This window comes from Danio aesculapii, chromosome 20, assembly GCF_903798145.1.
Source record: "Danio aesculapii chromosome 20, fDanAes4.1, whole genome shotgun sequence".
NCBI classification, from domain to species: Eukaryota; Metazoa; Chordata; class Actinopteri; order Cypriniformes; family Danionidae; genus Danio; species Danio aesculapii.
The window spans coordinates 3,286,622-3,310,497 of record NC_079454.1 but is presented as its reverse complement, the minus strand read 5'-3'; the positions used below and the strand labels follow the sequence as shown (position 1 = coordinate 3,310,497).

General features: G+C 37.0%; 1 protein-coding gene across 1 annotated transcript in view; it reads right to left on the bottom strand.

Annotated features, from left to right (window-relative positions):
• The window catches only part of ptprk (protein tyrosine phosphatase receptor type K), a 344,134-nt gene that overhangs the window by 180,623 nt on the left and 139,635 nt on the right, over positions 1-23,876 (bottom strand). Inside the window, 1 exon segment of the mRNA XM_056481373.1 lies at positions 21,414-21,685. Coding sequence (XP_056337348.1) covers positions 21,414-21,685 — 272 coding nt within the window.

The following is a 23,876-nucleotide window of genomic DNA, read 5'->3' as shown; positions in this document are numbered from 1 at the left end:
GTGACCCGGCCGTATCAGGCCGGGTCCCGCTTTCAGACACACCAGAAGCCATTTCAATTAGAGCCAAAGCCATCTGCAGCCCGGCGTCAGGGAATATTGATAGCGATTTTCTTTTTAGCCGAGCAGGCGCGCCTCTTTAAACTGATCTCTCTTAAAACGCCGCTGACATTTCCAAAGCAAATCTCAGGCCCGCTCTTGGTCAGTAATGCTTATGAGCCGATTATGATGTAAATCTTCAAAAGTGTTCTGGCTGAATGCCGTTATTCAGCCTCCTCTGTCGCTCCTGCTCGACTTAATGCTGCGGGATTCACTCGTACAGTAATTCTGCCCATCAGGCATCATTTCTGGGGAATCTGGCCACAATCCGGCAGTCGCAGATAGACTGGAGCTTCACTGCTGAGATTTAAGCCATTTGATGGATCTGAAGATTATTGGTGTGCTTTACAAGAAAATAATCTTTCAGCCTTTGATTCGGTGCTATTCGCCGTGTAATGTATAGCCGAATTTACAGCCATTATCTGAGCGAAAAGTGCTTCTGCATCATTTTATTTCAGTGATGTTCTAGCAATCTTCACCCTTTACATAAACATTTGCTGTATGTATGGTATTAAGACTCACTTCATCTTGTCCTGTGAAGAGTCGCTGTGTAATGAACAATAAAAACACACATTCTGCTGATTTAAACCAGTCATCAAGGTAATGTTAACTAGCTGGCTAACAGCAACACCTGAATTAGCGAATAGTGGCGCAGTAGGTAGTGCTGTCGCCTCACAGCAAAAAGGTCACTGGTTCGAGCCTCGGCTGGGTCAGTTGCGGTTTCTGTGTGGTGTTTGCATATTCGTGTGGGTTTCCTCCAGGTGCTCCGGTTTCCCCCACAGTCCAAAGACATGCGGTACAGATGAATTGGGTAGGCTAAATTATCCAGAGAGTATGAATGTGTGAATAAGTTTATATGTGTTTCCCAGAGATGGGTTGCGGCTGGAAGGGCATCTGCTGTGTGAAACATGTGCTGGATAAGTTGGCGGTTCATTCCGCTGTGGCGACCCCAGATTAATAAAGGGACTAAGCTGAAAAGAAAATTAATGAATGAATAAACAAAACTGCTGCAGTGTTATATTGAACAGACTGGATTTCTGGTCATTGGCAATTAAATATTTCACATTGTTTATCTAGTTTAAGTTAATACATCTTAAACTACAAACAGAGTGTGTGTCCCAAATGATGCACTATACCCAGATAGCATACGAATGTGGGCCACCTTAAGCAGTTATGCGGCACTGGTGGTATTCCTTCGGCCCAGACAAAATAAATGTGAGCCTGAAGTGGTCCACCTGTACAATGGCAAAGAGGGGCCAAAGATTCAAATTCATATATAGGCTATTTAAGGCAAAGATTTGGCACTTATGGCAAAAAGTAATCTGAATGTGAGCCTAATGTGGCCCATGTGGAAAATAATACATTTGGCCAAAATGATGGAGGACAAATGTGGGCCACTGTTGGCAAAAATGTGGCCTAGTCATTTAAGGGTAATCTGGGTCTAAACCTAAAGTGGCTTACATGTGTAGGTGCAAATGTGGCCCAGTTATCTTAAGACATATATGGGCCACTTTTGGCAAATATTCGACACAGTAAACTCTGGCTAATGCAGTTGTTAGCCTATAGTGGCCCAGAGAAGAGATAGAAAATGTGGCCCAGTTATCTTAAAACAAATGTGGGCCACTTTTGGCGAATATTCGGCACAGTTAGCTCTGGCTAATGTGGATTTGAGCCTATAGTGACCCAAAGAAGATGTGGCAAATATTGCCCAGATATCTTAAAACATATGTGGACCACATAGACTAAAGTCACCATCATGGAGAAAAGTGTTTGCTTTAGTTGGGCTCATAGCCCTGAAACTCTTAATATAATTTTTCTTTTGGGCTGCTGTAACTTTTAAGAACTTTGCTTGAAAAGTTTATTCATTACAGCAAACAAGACAAGTAAAAAACAAACAAACAAGCAATAAAATGAAGTGAGGCACAACCTTATATTAATAAAATAATATATGAAAAAATAATAAATGATATAATAAATGAACTAATATAATTCACTGATGTTAACCAATGTTTAATCCATTATTAGAAGTAACGTAATAACATGCTTGCTCATGCCACAGAATTATGAAGGTTTATAAGCAAAAAAAAATTTCTAAAACTTCTGCTCACAGAGACATCAATAATCAGCGTATGAAACTCAACAAATAATGAAAACTGGAGCATCAATAAGCTATATAATGTATTCATACTGCAATGCATGCTGGGATTTTTGTACTTTGCCACACCCAGCAAGTGTAAGGTGTAGGCCAGATCTGGGCCAGAATAAAAGCAAACTGTGGCCCAGAATAGGGTCAGTTCTGCTTCATTTGGTTGAATTCTGGCTAATATGTGGTATTGCTTTGGCTTAATGTGGCCCAGATCTGACAAACATGAGCGGACCGCCCTAGAGCCATCATTCCATTCAGTATGTGGTCCAGATGTAAGTGTCTGGTGTGGGCTGGATCTGGGCCAGAATAAAAGCAAACTGTGGCCCAGAATAGGGTCATTTCTGGTTCATTTAGTTGAATTCTGGCTGATATGTGAATTCACTCCTCAATTAACCCATCAGACCTGGACAAAAGCACACCTGAACTACAGAGATCTGCACTCCAAGACACCAGTGGCCTTCCCTGATGAACTGGCCAAAGTAAACGGCCAACAGTGATCAGGCAGGCTGTAAATCATTTAGAATTAGCCTAGTCAGGGTGTGAACTCCACTACCTGACCAGCTGACTACAGGGTTACAGTGTTTAAAATTAGAGTTTGTAATTACTTTCAAGCCTAGTGGAGTTGAGCTTTGTGGTCATTCAGCTACAAGTGTGGACATAAAGAGGAACGAAACGCTGTGTCTCGCAAGACCATGGTGCACCCAGAGTTCATCAAGACTCTTTGGATTCATCTTCAATGCCTTCTCCTTCATCTTACCCCAGACATGCTCAATGATGTTTAATTCTGGTGACTGGGCTGGCCAATCACGGAGCACCTTGACTTTCTTTGCTTTCAGGAGCTTTGATGTGGAGGCTTTTATGTGTTGTATAAATCTCAATATCCAAATATTGACACCTTAAAGGTTTTGTGTTTCAGAGTCACATATCTGCTTTTACTAACTAATGATCATGTTTAATTCAGTGTACGAGTTGTCATTTCTTCGTATTTGTTTGTGAACTTTTGCATATCTGATTGTAAATTTTGACACCATTGTTTTTATTCTGCAGAAATATTTTAGAGTCTCTCAATTAAAACAAGATGAGAAAATCACTGCAGGATCCCGTCAAAATCCCCCGACACGTCAAAAACACACGGAGACGGACGCATTAAACCCGCGCACAACACAAAAGAGGATATAAATATGGCTGCGCTGCCATATTCAGATCAGAGCACTAACCGTGTGTTTGGTGTGCTCTCTGTGCGTTCGTTTGCTTTTCTCTCACCATTTATTTGGAAGTAAATGTGTGAAACGCCTAACATTGCCAAAATGATTAGTCACATAACCTTAAAGTGAAAATGATGATGCACATATGAGGACAGCCAGGCAGAATATATGAAGCTAGCTATTAAAAACAGAAATGAACACTAGCATGTGTTTTAATATTAGAATCGAGGGTTATTCTGTTATATTTCAAGGTTAAACGGGATCTATTAATGAGTGGAGCTCAGCGAGGGATCTAGATTAAATAAGAGCTTAACAGCTTTAGCCTTAATATATAACAGCTTTAATGATAATATTTTATTTTGAGTCACATCTTCTCATTTACATTTGATCTTAAAGTTGGCAAGAAATTAACATTTATTCTTCTTACTTTTATATGTATACAGTAGGTCTTGTTATACACGATGTATCTGAGCACTTCGTTATTTTGTAAAAATTCATTTGCCCTCATAATCTTTCATCAAATACCATAACCTTCTCTACCACCTCCAAACCACTTCTGGTCACATGGAAGGCCATTAGGGTGGAGCTTTCAATCTTTTAGGGTGGAGCTATCAGTTATTTGGGGAAGGGCATTTAGAGTATTTAGCTATCAGTCCATTAGGGTGGGGCCATCAGTACACTAGGGCAGGGCTATCAGTCATTTAGGGAGGGGCTATAAGTTATTTAGGGTGGGGTTATAAGTCATTAGGGCAGGGTTATCAATCATTTAGGGTGTGGTTATCAGTCCTTTAGGGTAAGGTTATCAGTCCATTAGGGTGGAGTTATCAGTCATTTAGGGTGGGGTTATCAGTCAATTAGGGTGGGCTTATCAGTCAATTAGGGTGGGGTTATCAGTCCTTTAGGGTGGGGCTTTCAATCATTTAAGGTGGGGCTATCAGTCATTTAGGGTGAGGCAATTAGTCATTTAGGGTGGGGTTATCAATCATGTAGGGAAGGGTTATCAGTCCATTAGGGTGGGGTTATCAGTCATTTAGGGTGGGGTTATCAGTCAATTAGGGCGGGGTTATCAGTCATTTAGGGCAGGGCTATCAGTCCTTTAGGGTGGGGCTATCAGTCATTTAGGGCGGGGCTATTAGTCATTTAGGGTGGGGCTATCAATCATTTAGGGCAGGGCTATTAGTAATTTAGGGTGGGACTCTCAGTCCATTAGGGTGGGGTTATCAGTCATTTAGGGCGGAGTTATTAGTCATTTAGGGCAGGGCTATCAGTCATTTAGGGTGGGGCTATCAGTCATTTAGGGTGGGGCTATCAATCATTTAGGGCCGGGGCTATCAGTCCATTAGGGTGGGACTATAAGTCATTTAGGGCGGGGCTTTCAGTCAATTGGGGATGGGCTATTAGTCTTTTAGGGTCGGGGCTGTTAGTCCTTTAGGGCGGGACAATCAGTAATTTAGGGAGGAGCTATCAGTTGTTTTGGTCCTATCAGTAATTTAGGGCAGGGTCCTCAGTAATTTAGGTCAGGCTATCAGTTGTTTGAGGTGGAGCAACCAGTCATTTGGGGCGGGGCTACCATTCCTTTAGGGTGGGGCTATCTGGTCAGGTGTCTGTCTCATTTTTGCTCTGCCTTCATCCATTCATCAATCTACTTTCACTTTGTTAGCAACGGCCATCTTCCAATGATCCAATCGGTTCCTACAAGACAAAATAATGTTCCACCCTGCATGTTTCCCTCCTTTCAGGACTATTTCAAGTAGATGCACGTCACAATAGGAAACAAAGGACAGCCTGAACTGGTTTCATGATGACTTTAAAGTCAACATTAAATCAAAACAGATATTTAATATATATTTTTAAATGGAATACAGTAGCATTTATAATCAATGATCGATGCAGGCACATCATTTTGTTGAAATTCATGTGTCTTGAAATTTTAAATCAAAATAACTTCCAGCTTCCTCTTCTCTTCTCTAATTGGTGCTTACTGATGCGATGAACCACCTCCATCCAATCAATTTACATTCGGAAAATGAAGCCCCGCCCTGCATTTATTCCTCATCCAGGAGTGAATAAACAGCACAACAGAGAAGTAAAGCACAACAACTCTCAAATACATCTTTAAATATAACAAATGTAATGCCGCTATTCATTTCATATTAGTTTAAACTAACTTTTTATTAGCATTATAACTTATTTTTCTAATTGAACTTTAATATGTAAACAGCAGATCTTCCTCCACTGAAAAACTCAAGATATCACTGAGACCCTTAAACATTTCTGGAAGATAATCTTGACTGAGATCTATTCCCCTCTACCCGTGCGTGCATGTGTGTGTGCCCTGTCATAATGTTGATGGCAGATCGGTCTGGATGAGGAAGCCTGCAGCTTTGCTGTCAATCACAACCTCATTGCAAGAATACACACACAGATGCGCGCACACACACACACACACACACATAACTATCTGCAGACATCTATCACCCTCACCCTCAAAACACACACACAGAGAGACTAAAAAAGTCTAAGTAAACATTCCCACTCGCATGCGACATAAACACTCGCTCTGTGAGTGTGTTTACATTGTGAGAAGTGATCAAACTGAAGCTGCTGTCTGGACTTCATCACGTCTGAACATCCATTACACTCACAATCATCCATCATGCTCCTATTGAACACGTAAATGACTCTTCAAAGCATTAAATTATGAAACATTGATTACATCTGAAGCCCTGCATGTACCACAATCAATATCGCTTAGAGCTGATGACTCACAACACACACACACACACACACAGACCGCGAGATCGAGAGGCATCTCTCATTTTCTTGTTTTCTTCAGCTCAGGGTCTGGAGCTCAGGCTGACAGGCAGACGACAGGATCACGCCACCTACATGAAGATTGTGTGTCTGCACATGATTTCAGGCCAGTGTGTGTGTGTGTGTGTGTGTGTGTGCATTAATGGGAGTTGGCTCCCATGCCACTTCTAGCTGATCACTAATATCTAAATGAGGTTATTGGGGTCATAAATCCATGGGACTCTTATTATCTTATAAAACTCTTATTTGATCTGGAATATTCCTGTGCTTGTTATAAATGATTGGTCTGAGCAAAAGTTTTTATAGTTTAGCATTTTTAAAGGAGTTTTTATTTCGATTCTATTTTGGAAATTTGCTGTTCGTTTTAGTTGGGTTTTAGTTTGTTTCATTAATGCTTTTGTTACTTCTATTATATATTTCAGCTTGTTTTTCAGTGACTGTTGTTACTTTTGTGTAGTTTTATAGTCAATTTCTTGTTTTATTTGACTTTTCAGTTAACTCCCAGTACTGGGTTGTGTCTGGAAGGGCATCCGCTGCATAAAACATATCCCATCATTCATTCCGCTGTGGCAACCAATCTTTTAGGGTGGATAAATAGGGGACTAAGCCAAAAGAAAATGAATAAATTTCAGTTCAATTTAGTTCATTTGATCATTTTTATTTCATTTTAGTTAAATCAAGTGTTTTTGACCAATACTTATATTCTTTAGTCTTAGCATCTAAGTTTACCCTTTTTCAAGATCGTCTGTGTCTCCAGAAGGTGTCTGTGTGTGTTTCAGCTCAAAACACCCATCAGATTATTTATTATAGCTTTCCGAATAGTGGGATTTTCAGCTCTGAACACACTGCAGCTGTTTTTGTGGCCTGTGCCTTTAATGCTAGTTCTCGGTTGGTAAAAATGCAATGTGAGTGCAGGCCGAGGGGGAGAGGGGAGAGGGGAGGGGGGACAATCACGCTTTGGCATGGGTCAAGACAACTGCGCCCTTAATCTTTTTAGATTCCATTTTAGATTCAGTCATATTTTAGTCTTTTGAATCGTTTTAGTTTTAGTCTAGTTTTAGGTCAACTAAATTTCATAAGATTTTAGTCAACTAAATTTATTATTATTATTATTAGTCAATGAAAATGTCAGTATAATTTTATTATAGTTTTCATCATCATCACTTCATTTTTATTTAGTTTTTGTCGGTAGAAACTTGTTCGTCACGAAAATTAGAACAAAAATTTTGGGTCAACAAAATTAACACTGTAGCAAACCACAACTATCCAATCAATTCCTCACAAACAGAATCAAGCCCCGCCCACATGTGTTCCTAATCCAGAAGCCGTTTCACTTGATGCGAACAACAAAAGGGAACGTTTCAGCACATTGACATGCACTAATTACAGAACTTTGCAGAGGAAAAAAATTCACAAACAAGACCCCCGCAAAAAACACATTCAGTTTCCTCTTCCTGTTGGCATCATTCCACCAGATATTGAGCTCAGCGCTCTCATCTCTTCACCTGTCAAGAGCTGCACACACTCAGACACACACACACACACATTTGCATTGGCTGTGGTGATCATTACCACAGCTCTCTGAGTAAACAATGAGAGCAAGGAAAAAGCCTTATTGATGCCAGTGTGATGCGTGGGGGGTGTTTTATTTATTTATTTATATATTTATCCTATTTATTATTTTTTTTTCCAGGGGTCTGTCAGCGAGCGAGAAGCGAGATGTCCTTCATCATTTGGAGAGACGAGTGGCGAAATGTTTTTCTTCCCCCGTTTCTGCCCCTGCGCGTGCCGAGACTCCTGTCCAAGGACGAGCCATTAGGAGCAATAAATGGGTCTGTGTGTGCGAGCAGCAGATCCCTCCGCGGCGGCACCGGGGGACACTTCATCTCTCTCCAGCAGTCGTGTATCTGGGGTTTGATTGTAATCCGTCTCTTATGGAGATCAGCCTGCAGCGGCAGCACATTCACCTCAGCAGATGATGGAGATGATCTGTCTGAAGACAAAACACCTCCAGCTCACACACTTCATTTCATATCAGGAGCGGGGAACTGTCACGGCCCCTGCTGCCCTGTGTGTTGTACTGCCTTCACACTCCAGCTTACTGTGTTCCTCCCATGTTCACTGTGACACACTCGAGTCAGCCACAGCCCCTCCTCTTCATTAACAGCCTATCTGCAATATACTAAGCAGCTCCTTCTCTTCATCACTGGCTCCTCCTCCTCATAATCAGCCCATCCTCTTCATCATCAGCCTCTCACCTTTAGCAGCAGCCCCAGCCCCACCCTTGTCAGCAGCCCCTCCCTTTAATTATCAGCCGCCCCTCCTTTTCATCAGTAGCCCCTCCCCTTTATAATTAGCAGCCCTCCTCTTTATCAGTAGCTCCTCCCTTTTACCATCAGCAGCCCCTCCCCTTCATCAGCAGCCTCTTCCCTTTATAATCATCAGCTCCTCCTCATCATCTTCAGCCCATCCCATTTATCATAAGCAGCTCTTCCTCCTCATCATCAACCCCTCCCCTTTATAATTAGCAGCTCCTCATCTTCATCATCAGCTCCTCCCCTTAATAATAAACAACCCTTCCCCATCATCATCAGTCCCTCCTCTTTATCATCATCGGCTCCTCCTCTTTACGACTAGTAGCTCCTTCCCATTATAATCAACAACTCCTCCCCTTCATCATTAGCTTCTCCACTTCCTGACCAGTAACTCCACCCCTTAATCATCATCAGCTCCTCCCCTTTATAATCATCAGCTTATTCTACTCATGAGCCCCTCCCCTTTATCATAAGCAGCTCTTTCTCCTCATCATCAACCCCTCCCCCTTATAGTTAGCGGCTCGTCCCGTTAATAATAAACAACTCCTCCCCTTCATCATCAGCTCCTCCCCTTTTCCGACCAGCAGCTTCTCCCTTTTATAATCATCAGCCCCTCCCTTTAATCATAAGCAGCTCTTTCTCCTCATCAACCCCTCCCCCTTATAGTTAGCAGCTCCTCCCCTTCATCATCAGCTTCTCCACTTTACGGCCAGTAGCTCCACCCTTCAACCACCATCAGCCCTATAATTAGCAGCTCCTCCCCTTTATAATCAATGCCTGCTTATAATCATCAACCCCTCCCCTTTATAATCATCAGCTCCTCCTCCTCATCAGCCCCTCCCCATTATCATCAGCAGCTCCTCCCCCTTTATAGTGATCCACTCCTTTTCATTCTTTAGTAATCGGGTAAGTTGGTTAAGTAATGATGTGATGTGAAACAGGTGATGTCAACAGGTGATTGCAATCATGATTTGGTACGGTGATCTCCGATCCCTCAGGCAGCGCTGCATTAAGGATCCTTCATTGACTGTAATATTTTGAATTGAGTGGCGTCATTGCCATGATAACGCTACTGCTAAGTCTGCTTTCCTTCAATATCCACACAATCTGGGAAGCTGCGTATTTATTTCTGTGTGGGCTGACTGCATTATGGGTGAAACTGTTCAGGTTTAGTTCCGCTCATGTACTGAATTAATCTGATGTTCATAAAGCTGAGAACAACCTCACAGACAGCAGCATGTCAACAACTACAAGTCAAGTGCACTCAGAATATGTCATAGTCTTCTTGAGTGGACTGTATATCGGTCAAAAGATTAAGTGGCAATTGAGGCCAAACATACACTATATGACCAATCGCTGTGTGATGTTACTTTAACTACATATAATCAGAAGTTATACAAAGTTTCCCTCAATATGTTGAGCCAGTTAGATTGAAGTAAGTTGAGATGACTAGAAAAGTTCATTTCATCTAAAAAACATTAAGGCAGCAAGCATTTTTACAGTGTACTTTGACTATTGCGTATCAGCATGAACCAGATTTAAGTACTATTTTGTTAAGCATGCATCTGTAAAGAACATAATAAGTAGACAGAAACTATTCTATTATTATTAATAGTAAATATAAGTAAGGGGTAATACAGATAGTTTGTTGTTCTGGCAGAATAAAGCCTGATAGGACTATCAGTAGCTGTTTAATAAAACTGAAGGGTTTATTCTGAGATAACAACCGGCTGGATGTACATTATGCTGATTGTTACACACTACCAGCCACAAAACTAAATTATTAGACACAAACACTGATCTGAGTTAATATTATTTACAAAATCTGAATTAAACGTAGGGCGACATGGTGGCTCAGTGGTTAGCACTGTGGCCTCACAGCAAGGTCACTGGTTCGAGTCCAGGCTGGGCAAGTTTGCATTTTTGTGTGGAGTTTGCAGGTTCTCCGACAGAAAGAAAAATGGCTGAATGGAGCATACACTAACCAACTTATTATTACCTTTATTACTATTTATTATCATGATTATTATTATTATCATCATCATCATCATCATCATCATTATTATTGTTATCATCATCATCATCATCATCATCATCATCATCATTATTATTATTATTATTATTATTATCATCATCATTATGAATTTTTTTGGTTTTTGTTATTATTATTATTAATATTATTTTAATTTATTTTTTGTTGTTCTTATTATTATTATAAATATTATTAGTATTATTATTGTTTTTATTACTATTATTATTATTATTATTATCATCATCATCATTATTATTATTATTATTATTATTGTTGTTGTTATTGTTAATTTATTATTATTTTGTTGTTCTTATATTAATAATAATAATAATAATAATATTATTATCATCGTTATTACTATTATTATCATTATTATCATTATCGTTATTATAATTATTATTATTATCATCATTATTATTATTATTATCGTTATTATTATTATTATTATTATCATAATCGTTATTAGTATTATTATTATTATTATTATTATCATTATCGTTATTATTATTATTATTATAGTCATTATTATTATTATCATAATTATCATTATTATTATTATTATTATCATTATTGTTATTATTATAATTTTATTATTATTATTATTATTATTATTATTATTATTATTGTGAATTCCTGCGGCTAGACCATATGCGATCGACCGGATGTTTTGTATTCAAGTGTTGTCCAAGCAGATCTGTGCGCGCGAGGTCTTTTTTTTGTTTTGTTTTTTTGAATCCGAAAAAAAAATTATGAATTATTAAAATTATAAGTGAGAAATACATTTTTTAAATGTTGTCTTTACATTCCCTCCAAAACTTTTAGCGATCTATGACTTTCTAGTTTTCGTTTATTCATTCAACCATGGTGAACGCACAGAGAATAAAGGCTCTTGCTTTTGCCCTCCATTTCGGACACCGCGAGAATCTCCTTCTCTCCCATGGTGCATGACAAAACTGAAAATTCTGTGCGTCTGCCACAAGGGGGTGTATTCTAACAGTCGTGTCTGAATGTCGCGTGCAGTGAAAAAGCGGCGTAATGGTCTAAATGATGAGCCTGTGTTATAAGTTATTTTTATAGTTATTATTGCTAGTATTAATCAGTTGTCACTGGAGAATAACACATCATGTAATCAGAAGAACTGTGTAATAATTAATAATAACATCCCTTTACAGTAACATCTTTGAAACCCATTCACTGAGAAAAATCTGAACTATCGACCAGGATGTGGTCAAAAAAAAGAAAGCGTTTCCATAGCAAGACGTACTGAAAGTCAAGCACATTAAATCAGCTCAATGGAGAGAGTGTCTGTAATCAACTTCTAGAACATGTCATTATCTGGACAGACCACAGAAAACACCACTGCAGTCTGCAAAACACACAGAAGAGTGAAGGATTATCAGTGGCAGCTATTAACAAACCATTAACCAAGACTTTCAGCTCTGTACACTACTAATCAGCTGCTAACCAATATTTAGTTAGGCAGTAGTTGGGTTTAGGTATTGGGTAGGATTTAACATGTGGAATAAGGTCATACTTTATAAGTGCTAATAAACAGTTCATATCTTAACAATAGGCAGGTATTAATCCAGTGATTAATAGTGTGAACTGCTACTTAAACTAAAGTGTTACCTGCGTCTGATATGAAAACAGTGCTGACCCTGTGGGTAAACAAGCTGAGTGAGAAAGATGATTTATTCTTCTGTATTATAAGCAGAGGACACACACACACACACACACACACACACACTAATCTGAGGTTTTGCGCACCTCTAAAGTACTGACACATGATAAAACTGTGTATGTGTGTTTGCGTGTGTGCTGACCTTGACTAAATGTGCGCTCTCAACACTATCACAAAACACCCCCAGACTTTATCAAACACACACACACACACACACACACACACACACACACACACATGCACTGAAGGCCATGGTCTGCTGTAAATCTCCAGCCTCAGGATCTCCTCAGGCCTCAGGGAGTGTGTTCTGGCTGAAGGTGTGAAATCTGCCTTCACACGGAGCTGTGAACTCTGGGAAACGTGTGAGCTCTTCTTTAACCAAATGACAGTAAAGTGGTGCTGGAATAATCCGCACTGATACACTCTAATCGGTGGCAGGCGCACACGTACAAACACAAATACACACACACACACACATTCACAAAAAAACACACGCACACATGCACATGCAAACACACATGTAGAGCCATATGCGCTCACACAAACATGCACGCAAACACATATGCAAACAAATGCAGACGCACACACACATGCAGATTTCAGCTGCTGTCTGGGCTTTCATTGCCTTCTACACCTTCCTTCCTTCATGTGTTCAATACTTTTTTCCTGCGTCCTTATATTTTATTACACACAACTTCATTTCTAATCTAATTAGATTTGTTTTCTGCATATATAGATTTTTTTGGTTGTTACTAACATCTGGTGAAAATTTCAAGTCAACAGCACCTTTAGAAATACACTCGCCGGCCACTTTATTAGGTACACCAGTCTAACTGCTCGTTACCGCAAAATTCTAACCAGCCAATCACATGGCGGCAACTCAATGCATTTAGGCATGTCAAGACGATCTGCTGCAGTTCAAAGCGAGCATCAGAATGGGGAAGAAAGGTGATTTAAGTGACTTTGAACGAGGCATGGTTATCTGGTCTGATGAATCTCTATTTTTGCTGCGACATTCGGATGGTCGGGTCAGAATTTGGCCTCAACAACATGAAAGCATGGATCCATCCTGCCTTGCATCAATGATTCAGCCTGGTGGTGGTGGTGTAATGGTGTGGGGGATATTTTCTTGGCACACTTTGGGTCCATTAGTACAAATTGAGCATTGTGTTAACACCACAGCCTACCTGAGTATTGCTGCTGACCATGTCCATCCCTTTATGACCACAGTGTCTCCATCTTCTGATGGCTACTTCCAGCAGGATAACGCACCATGTCATAAAACACAAATCATCTCAGACTGGTTTCTTGAACATGACAATGGGTTCACTGTACTCAAATGGCCTCCACAGTCACCAGATCTCAATCCAATAGAGCACATTTGGGATGTGTTGGAACAGTAGATTCACATCATGGATGTGCAGCCGACAAATCTGCAGCAACTGCGTGATGCTATCATGTCAATATGGAGCAAAATTTCTGAGGAATGTTTCCAGTACCTTGTTGAATCTATGCCATGAACGACTAAGGCAGTTCTGAAGGCAAAAGGGGGTCCAACCCGGTACTAGTAAGCTGTACCTAATAAAGTGGCCAGTGAGTGTGTGTTTTCTGAGAAAAATTGTGACGTGTTCAATGCTTATTTCCCCTTATATTTCAATACTTACTGTACTTATAGTGGTGATAAACAGTGCCATGTACAGTATATATATATATAGTTGAAGTCAGAATTATTAGCCCCCCTGTTTTTTTTTCCTCAATTTCAGATTTTTTTCAACACATTTCTAAACATAATAGTTTTAATAACTCATTTCTTATGACTGATTTATTAATAATCAGTTAATATAACTAATAATTCTGACTTTAACTGTATATATATGGGCCTAAATATATGACAAGGGCTTGTTTCTTCACGTCTGCGTGTGATTTCTCTCGCTGCAGACTGTAGTGCACCTGCTGCCCTGTAAACCCCGCGAGACGCCGCGTCCTGTCTAATGAGTCCAGGCATGTTACGTCTTTTTCTTACACTCATGGCTCGCAGTCCATCTCTAACGCCTGGCGTGGGCTTGTTATTTCTTGTCCTCTTTAATTAGGCGCTGATGACTCAAATCTGTTGCTGGAGCTGGGTTTATTTCAGCGTTCGCTCTGGTTTTGTTGTTTTTTTCCTCTTCTTCTTCTTCTTCTCCTGAGGGAGTGTTGGTTCCTCCAGGGAGCGGACGGGATGGTCATTAATGAGCTGGACACCTGCCCTCGCTTACTTTTAATAATTCAGTGTCAGCTCGTGTGAAATCACGCCAGAGACGAGCTCCGCCATTACTGCCGTCAAAGGGAATGAGTGAGTGTGTGCGCGCGGGATGCAGGAGTGTTTCTTTGGTCATCCTTCAGTTCTGCTGAATGATCGAGCGTCCCGTCGCACTACACACACTCCAGAGGAGGACGCGTTTTCATTTCTTCTGAGCCAGAATAACAAGACTCGTGCTCCGCTGCGGATCCTCCGGCCTGTGATGTGCTCTTCAATAATGTGCTTTGAGGACGCAAACAAATGTGTGCCATCAGGAACCAGGAGGAGGGTGTGTGTGTGTGTTTTACAGAGGAGTGTGTATGTTTTTCTATGCAGTGCATCTGCATAAATTATAATAAATAATAAGCAAAAATACATAACTGTGCTTTACGGTTTTCTTTAGAGTCTAGAAGTATTCAAGTGCAGAAACTGAATAATCAAATGTGGTCCAAGATTATTATAGTTACTGAAAACAAAACTAGAATTGAAAAACATTTTTGTTAACTGAAATAAAAATAAAAACTATTTACAATATAGTTATAATTTATTATATATCTATACAATATAGTTATAATAATATTTATACAACATAGTTATAATTTATTATATATTTATACAATATAGTTATAATAATATTTATACAACATAGTTATAATTTATTATATATTTATACAATATAGTTATAATAATATTTATACAACATAGTTATAATTTATTATATATTTATACAATATAGTTATAATAATATTTATACAACATAGTTATAATTTATTATATATTTATACAATATAGTTATAATAATATTTATACGATATAGTTAAAATGATATTTATACAATATAGTCATAACGATATTTATACAGTATAGTCATAACGATATTTATACAATATAGTCATAACGATATTTATACAATATAGTCATAACGATATTTATACAATATAGTTATAATGATATTTATACAATATAGTTATAATGATATTTATACAGTATAGTCATAACAATATTTATACAATATAGTCATAACGATATTTATACAATATAGTCATAACGATATTTATACAATATAGTCATAACGATATTTATACAGTATAGTCATAACGATATTTATACAATATAGTCATAACGATATTTATACAATATAGTCATAACGATATTTATACAATATAGTTATAATGATATTTATACAATATAGTCATAACGATATTTATACAATATAGTCATAACGATATTTATACAATATAGTCATAATGATATTTATACAATATAGTCATAACGATATTTATACAATATAGTCATAACGATATTTATACAATATAGTCATAACGATATTTATACAATATAGTTATAATGATATTTATACAATATAGTTATAATGATATTTATACAATATAGTTATAATGATATTTATACAATATAGTCATAAAGATATTTATACAATATAGTTATAATGATATTTATACAATATAGTTATAATGATATTTATACAATATAGTCATAAAGATATTTATACAATATAGTTATAATGATATTTATACAATATAGTTATAATTGTAAATTATAACTATTTTGTATAAATATTATTAACTATATTGTATAAATATTATTAACTATATTGTATAAATATCATTATAACTATATTGTATAAATATCATATTATTTCTGTGTGTTCGTGCGTGTGCGTGAATGAATGTGTGTTATTTTTTTATATATATTTTTTAAAATCAGTTGTAATATATCGCAGCACCAAAAATTCATCAAGCTCAATTTCATATATTGCGCGATACGCGGACTATCGTGACAAGCCTACATCCATTATCTGCTCTCACAATGATATTAATCCCAGTCTGCTCAATCCTCAGAGCGGGACGAGTGATGAGCTCACCCGCAGGTGTGTTTACATTACAACACACACACACGGACACTGTAAAGAGTGCAGCACGCGCAGCAGAGACTGTAGCGTCACACTGCTGAAGACTCAGAAGAGAGAGAGAGAGAGAGAGAGAGAGAGAGAGAGAGAGAGAGAGAGAGAGAGAGAGAGAGAGAGAGAGAGAGAGAGAGAGAGAGAGAGAGAGAGGCCAGATCAGCCAGGACTCCCAATTAGGTTGAACACAGGCGAAGGCTTTCAGTATTCAGTGTCTCTCTCACTCACACACACACACAAATGCACAGACAGACTGAAGCAGAACAACCAGTCAGATCACACACACACATATACACGCAAAAGCAGAATAACCAGTCAGATCACACACACACACACACACACTCATATTCATCACTGTTTTAAACAATAGAAGAGATCACACACATTTCATAATATGCAGATATTTCAGAAACATGCTAGGTGAACACACCTGTGTATCTGAAGTCAGATATTCTGCTTTGACGATGTGTGTTACGTGTCAGAACGTCTGTTTTTGTTTTGATCTCTGTGACTCCACCCACTGCCTGTTTACCCAATTATACTTCAGCAGCCCGGGTTGCCAGATGGTGACAAACAGCTTATTTCATTTCAGTTATGAAGACTTCATCAACATATGAGGGCTAAACCTGCCGGAACTACTTTAGCTGTGCGATTATTAGGGGTGTAGCGAATCACGGTTGATCTGTGATCTGCATGGATCTCACCGCACAGTTCGGAAAGAACATGACCCGCGGATTAATAACTTATTTTGAACTTGTAGATTAATCCAACATGTATAACAATTACAGAGATCGCCTCCCGCATCATTTAAATCACATGTATGAAAGCATTTTGGCTTCCCTGTTAAATATTATGGCGAATGAAAAAGTTGTGGTGGGATCTAAATGCTTTCTTAGGTTATTAAAGGTGTTCTCGATCACTGTTTGTTTATCCTGCATTAATGCATTCAGTGTAAAGCTGCATGATTAAACATTCAAAGATCATGATCTAAATTCAAACCAGCTAATGATTAATGATAATGATTTGCATACGTTTATTAATCCTTCAAATCGCTGCACTCAAATCTGCGTTTGATCGAGAGAGATTGAGTTTTTACACTTTTTCAGTGAGTTACAAACAATTAAATGACACAGTAGTCGCAGAACAGTTTATAGTTCAGATGTAAACACTGATGTTTATGGTAAAGATTAAAATCACTGTTTAAATGGGACTTGACGCTGGTGAATGTTGTAGCAATTACATTGTTTAACCAACAGGTGGCGACAAACAACCATTAAAGTTATGTCACTGAATAGCTTCCGTAAATGATCTACCAATAACAAAACATGAAGTTTTATGAGTGAATTGTTGAATCAATAATTGAAAATAAATATGATCTGTTGTACAAGATTTCTATATTTCCCATTATCAGTACACTGATAAAGTGCTGCATGCAAAACTGTCGCAAACAATTTATTAGTGTTGAATTTAAACAAACAGATTAAATTTAATAATGTTCAACTTAATTTTTTGTTTAAATCCAGCCCAAATAAATTGTTTACATCCACTTAACGTATAAAAATTGAGTAAATCCAATGAATCATCTTTGAATATTTGAATAAGTGTAACAGCAGCAGAGATATTTCATGATGAATGCTTTTCTTTTTTCAGCTGGTTCTTTCTTGAGTTTTATTCTTATTAAAATTACAGGTTCTCAGTTCTGTTTGTTAACACTAATGGTTTTTGCAGTAATATTTTTGTATAAATGAAAAGCAAATGACATATGTCTCCTCCCTTTTTTGCTGATCCGACAAATGTTCTGAGATCCATGACTCAAAAACCGTAGTGTGATCCGAACTATGTGATTTGTGATCCGTTACACTACTAGCGTTTATCTGAAAATATAACATCTCAGACTGCTCATCAGCCAATCAGAATCAAGCATTCAGCAGCCCTTGTGGTATAAACTAGATTACTAAATACTGTAACAAATGTAATGTTCATTGTTAATATCAGGTAATACATTAGCTAATGTGAACTTACTGTGTGTGAACTTACTGTGTGTGAACTTACAGTGTGTGAACTTACTGGCCACTAATGCACTTGAAAGTTTCAGGAGTAACAATCACAGGAGTTAATCCACTAAATGATCATTCTGTCTGCATGCTGGTTCTCAAAATTGTGATGATTGACAATAACCAAAAGCAGCATTCTGGCATCTTTGGCATTTTTTTATACATAATTATTGAGTAAAGAAATGAAACAATGACCAAAACACTTGAATAATAGTGTTTATTACTAATGAATAATAATAGTAATAACAATAATGAATAATATTAATAATGAATAATAATAATAATAATAATCAAAAATAATACTGAATAATAATACTGAATAATGATAATAATAAAGAATAATAATTAATAATAATAATAATAATAAATAATAATACTGAATAATAATACTGAATAATAATAATAATAAATAATAATAATAATAATACTGAATAATAATAATCATAATAATAATAATACTGAATAATGATAATAATAATGAATAATAATGAATAATAGTAATAATAATAATAATAAATAATAATAATACTGAATAATAATACTGAATAATAATAATAATAATGAATAATAATGAATAATAATAATAATAAATAATAATACTGAATAATAATACTGAATAATAATAATAATAATGAATAATAATTCTGAATAATAATAATACTGAATAATGATAATAATAATGAATAATAATGAATAATAATAATAATAATAATAATAATAATAAATAATAATAATACTGAATAATAATACTGAATAATAATAATAATAATAATAATAATAATAATAATAATAATGAATAATAATAATAATAATAATAATAATAATGAATAATAATAATAATAATAATAATAATAAATAATAATAATAATAATAAATAATAATAATAATAATAAATATTAATTATAATAAATAATAATAATAATAATAACAATAATAAATAATAATAATAATAATAATAATAATAATAATAATATAATAATAATGAATAATAATAATAATGAATAATGAATAATAATAATAATAATAATGAATAATAATAATAATAATAAATAATAATAATATAATAATAATAAATAATAATAATAATAATATAATAATAATGAATAATAATAATATAATAATAATGAATAATAATAATAATAATAATAATAAATAATAATAATAATGATAATAATAATAATGTATAATAATAACAATAATAATACTACTAATAATAATAACAACAATAATAATAATAATAATAATAATTCAGTTTATGAAGTTGAAGTAGGCAGTAACGCAGCATTTGGGTTTAACTTTGTTATGAGTTTATTCATTTTGTCATTCTTCCAGACATATGAATGAATCGAGATGTCTTGACAGGGTGGCACGGTGGCTCAGTGGTTAGCACTGTCACCTCACAGCACGAAGGCTGTTGGTTTGAGTCCTGGCTGGCTCAGTTGGCGTAGGTTTCCTCCTGGTGCTCCTGTTTCCCCCAAAGTCCAAAGATATACCCTAGAAGTGAATTGAATAAACTAAATTGGTCGTAATGTGTGAGTGTGTGTGAATGTGACAGTGTATTGGTGTTTCCCAGTACTGGGTTGCGGCTGGAAGAAAATCTGCTGTGTAAAACATATGCTGTAATAATTGGTGGTTCATTCAGCTGTGGTGACCCCTTATAAATAAGGGACTAAGCCAAAGGAAAATTAACGAATGAACAAAACTCACACACAACAATCCACCTTTGAGCGAAAGCCATTGAAATGAATGGGTTTTATAGAGCAGGAAAGGGCTTTCTGCGTCCAGTGTGAAAGCTGCCTCCCTGTGCAATGCAGACAGCTGTAGGGAACAAAGCCTTTTTTCTATGCATAATTGGTGGAAATGTCTTACCTATTACCTGCATTTTTCAAGTGATCAGTCTGTTGTTAAACACACTCACATTAATGAAACTGAACAGAAATAGAATTAAGCTCTCCTATAGTGAACTGACAACCAATTTGTATGCAGCCATGTTAGTGCATTAACAAATATTCCATTCAAACACCTCAGGAGAATGAGAAGCTATTGTACTGAGAAACAAAAGAGCCATGAAACCGCTCCACGGACTGATTTCACCTGCAGAAAACTCAAACAATCCCCGTGCCACATGTAAGAAAGGCGTAATGAGAGCGGTTACTGTGCAGAATGACATAAATCAGCTCTCTCCGAGTCCTGCGGACACACTTCAACCACCTACAAGCCAAACATCCGCTGTGATTTTGTTCCTCGTACTTTGGCTCAGCGCCAGGAATGTGTCAGCACACAGAGTTCATGTGTTGCAAAAACAAAAGACAACATTTCCAGCTAAGTAAAAGTCTTCAGAACAATACTTGAAGCTGACTTTAGCATTAGTGAATCTCCTTGACCATATGAGATGATCTAAACACTTCCCCTGAGTCTAAACACACCTACTGACAAACTATTTAATAGTACAGAGGGAGAAAACAATGATAGGGACGCACTGAAACTGAATATTTTGGATGCATAACCAAAACTAAACCGTAAAGTGCTTTGTAATAACTAATTATTTTATTCAATAATAAAAAATCATCTTAGTAAATGATGTGAAGAAAACCTATGGGTGACGTCACGGCTTTTACACCCTGTAAATAAGGGGGTATATATGTATGTAAAGTATATATGGTGATGTATTGTATTAATTGTTCTTGTATATGTACTTCATTTTCTTCTGAACGGAGTAATTTGAGAACTTTAAGTGTCGTGGGAGCTCAGGAAGACTAGCAAAGACTCAGATCATAGCTAATAATGCGTCATACACATACTGGACAGAATTTGAACGCGGCTCTTGTCTACAGAAAGCAAGCTCCATGATTGGTTAAGTGATTTACATACCTGATACTCATTGGGCCAGAAGGTGCTGACGGCGAGCTCCGCCTTCATCCAGTCTTTGCCGGTGCAGGCGGTGATGTTCCAGATGGGGTTCGCCAATGGCCCTTTATTGACCTTCACCAGCACATTGAGCGTCCCGGGACTGGAGCCGTCCGGACAGTACAGGAGATAGTTGAAGTCAATGCAGTGGGTGTCGTTTTCCTTCATCACGGGCAGTTGCAAACGAGCCTTTTCTCCATAATCGTGCTGCGAGGTGTCCACCATCATGTACGAGCCTGAGGGGGAACAGAAAACCATAGAGGAAACACAAGTGAGATTAGAAAAAATATGCCGCTGACGCGAACATCGCAGTGACACAATAGGCTTTATGTTTGTGTGCTAGTGCTAGTGTTTTTCAGCCAACGATAAACTTCCGGTGAAAGGTTTATATATATTTATATTACAGCATCGATGTTGTAATGCAATTAAAATACAGTCAGTAAAGTAGACTTCAGCATTCATTTAGTTGTTCAAGCATAAAACTAGATGAAATGCCGTTTAAACACAAGCGCCGTCAGGAGCATCAGGCTAGCGCAAAACCACTATTGAAAACACGTCGTAAAATGAAAGTTCGTATTTTAAAGACATGGCATGGGAAAATGTCATTCAATGCAGTGCTTTTTGTCCAGTCTAATAACCTACTGTATATTGAATATCAATAATGCAGTGACGATCATCGAATTTTAAAGAAATCAGATCTTAAACGTGGCATTTTTGTAATGACGAAACAGTTTACTGGAAACTCTTGGGCTGGCTGAGTGAAAAAGTCTGTTTGTATATACACCATTGTCTAGTGCAGGGGTAGGGAACCTATGGCTCGGGAGCCACATGTGGCTCTTTGACCAAAAATACGTGGCTCTCCAGCTGTCTATCTTAAATAATATTTTAAAGTTAAAAATTACTGTGACTAGAAATCAACTAGATCAGTTTCCGGTTGATAATACAATTACAATTCCCTTTATATCGTATTTTCTACAGCATAATGAATAAGAACTCAGTTTACAATAAAATACTTTTTAACCAATGAGGATATGTGATGCTGTGGTTTAACTAATCATGAAAGGGCAAGCAACTTACATTTCTATGGTAACCTCGCGCATGTAAATTCAAACACTCATGAGTGGCGATGGCAAAAAGAAACAAAAAATCTATAAATTGTCCTGTCCATACATTATGATGCATCATATTTGTTTATTTTTGAATTGTGCATGAATGTAAACAAAGGTTTTGTTTAATAATAAATAAAAGTTTTGTTATATACACACACCCCCAATGGCTCTTTAAAAAAATACATTTGATAAAACATTTGATTTCCGACCCCTGGTCTAGTGCCTGAGCTAGTGTATTAGCATAAGGTCATAATGCGATCTGATTGGCTGATGCCTCCATTGGAGCTTGAAAAGTTGAGACTTTTTATTTATTTATTTTTTTACTTTCGCCACAAGCAACATGAGTGATGTGGCTCCGACAGACCTACAGTGCAGTTCATGAATGCATGACGTCCCGCACTCAAAGTACTCATCATTCAACACACCATCAGAAATGTACACAATGCGAGAATGCTGTAACATGCACACACAAATCCAATCACTCAATAAACTGTGTGGCATTTCAGTCAGAACACATACTGATACACATTCAGACTCAGTTTCCCAGCTACCGGCCAAAACGAACGCGGCCATATAGGATCTGCTTCAGTTTTTGTGTGATTCACGAGATTAAATGTACTTTAAAACACATACTAACATTATTTTTAGATATAACTTGACTTACTTGGTTTACTGAACACCTTCAGGATAGCTCCAGTGAAGACATGTTTTCTGAGTACATCTAAAAATGTTAAGGATTAATATGTATTGATTAGATTATAAACCTTACCATTACGTTGGAGTGCAGTGAGAGCACTATTCTCTGCTTCTGAGTGGCTCTATTTAATTAATGAATTACTAAATAATAACCACCTCATGTGGAACTCTGAACATGCATCTCATTTCGCAGTCTGCTACTGTCCACCGGAGGTCGCGTTTTGGTTATGGACACACACTTTGAGAGCATTCATGACTGAATGAATGAAATACGCTGTTTTCCACCAAGACAAACCAGGGTGCTGAAATATAATTGGCTAAACTGGCAGTGGGCGGTTAAATTACCAAAACAAAGACAGCCGTTCTCAAAATATCTAACTTAAGTATTGTTTCTCAGATAAACAAGAATGTTCACTTAGCATGTGTCCTGAAATATCTGCAAACATATTATGGTGTTTTTATGCTTTGGAAGAACCAAAAATGTACATACAGCAGCTTTAACAATTTCTGTTTACTGTACAGTTTGATGGAGTGCTTGGACCCGAAAGCGGTGTTGAGTGACGTCAGACTGAACAAGCGGATAGGATCTGGTTTGGTTCTTTAAGCATGTGATTGCAAGTCA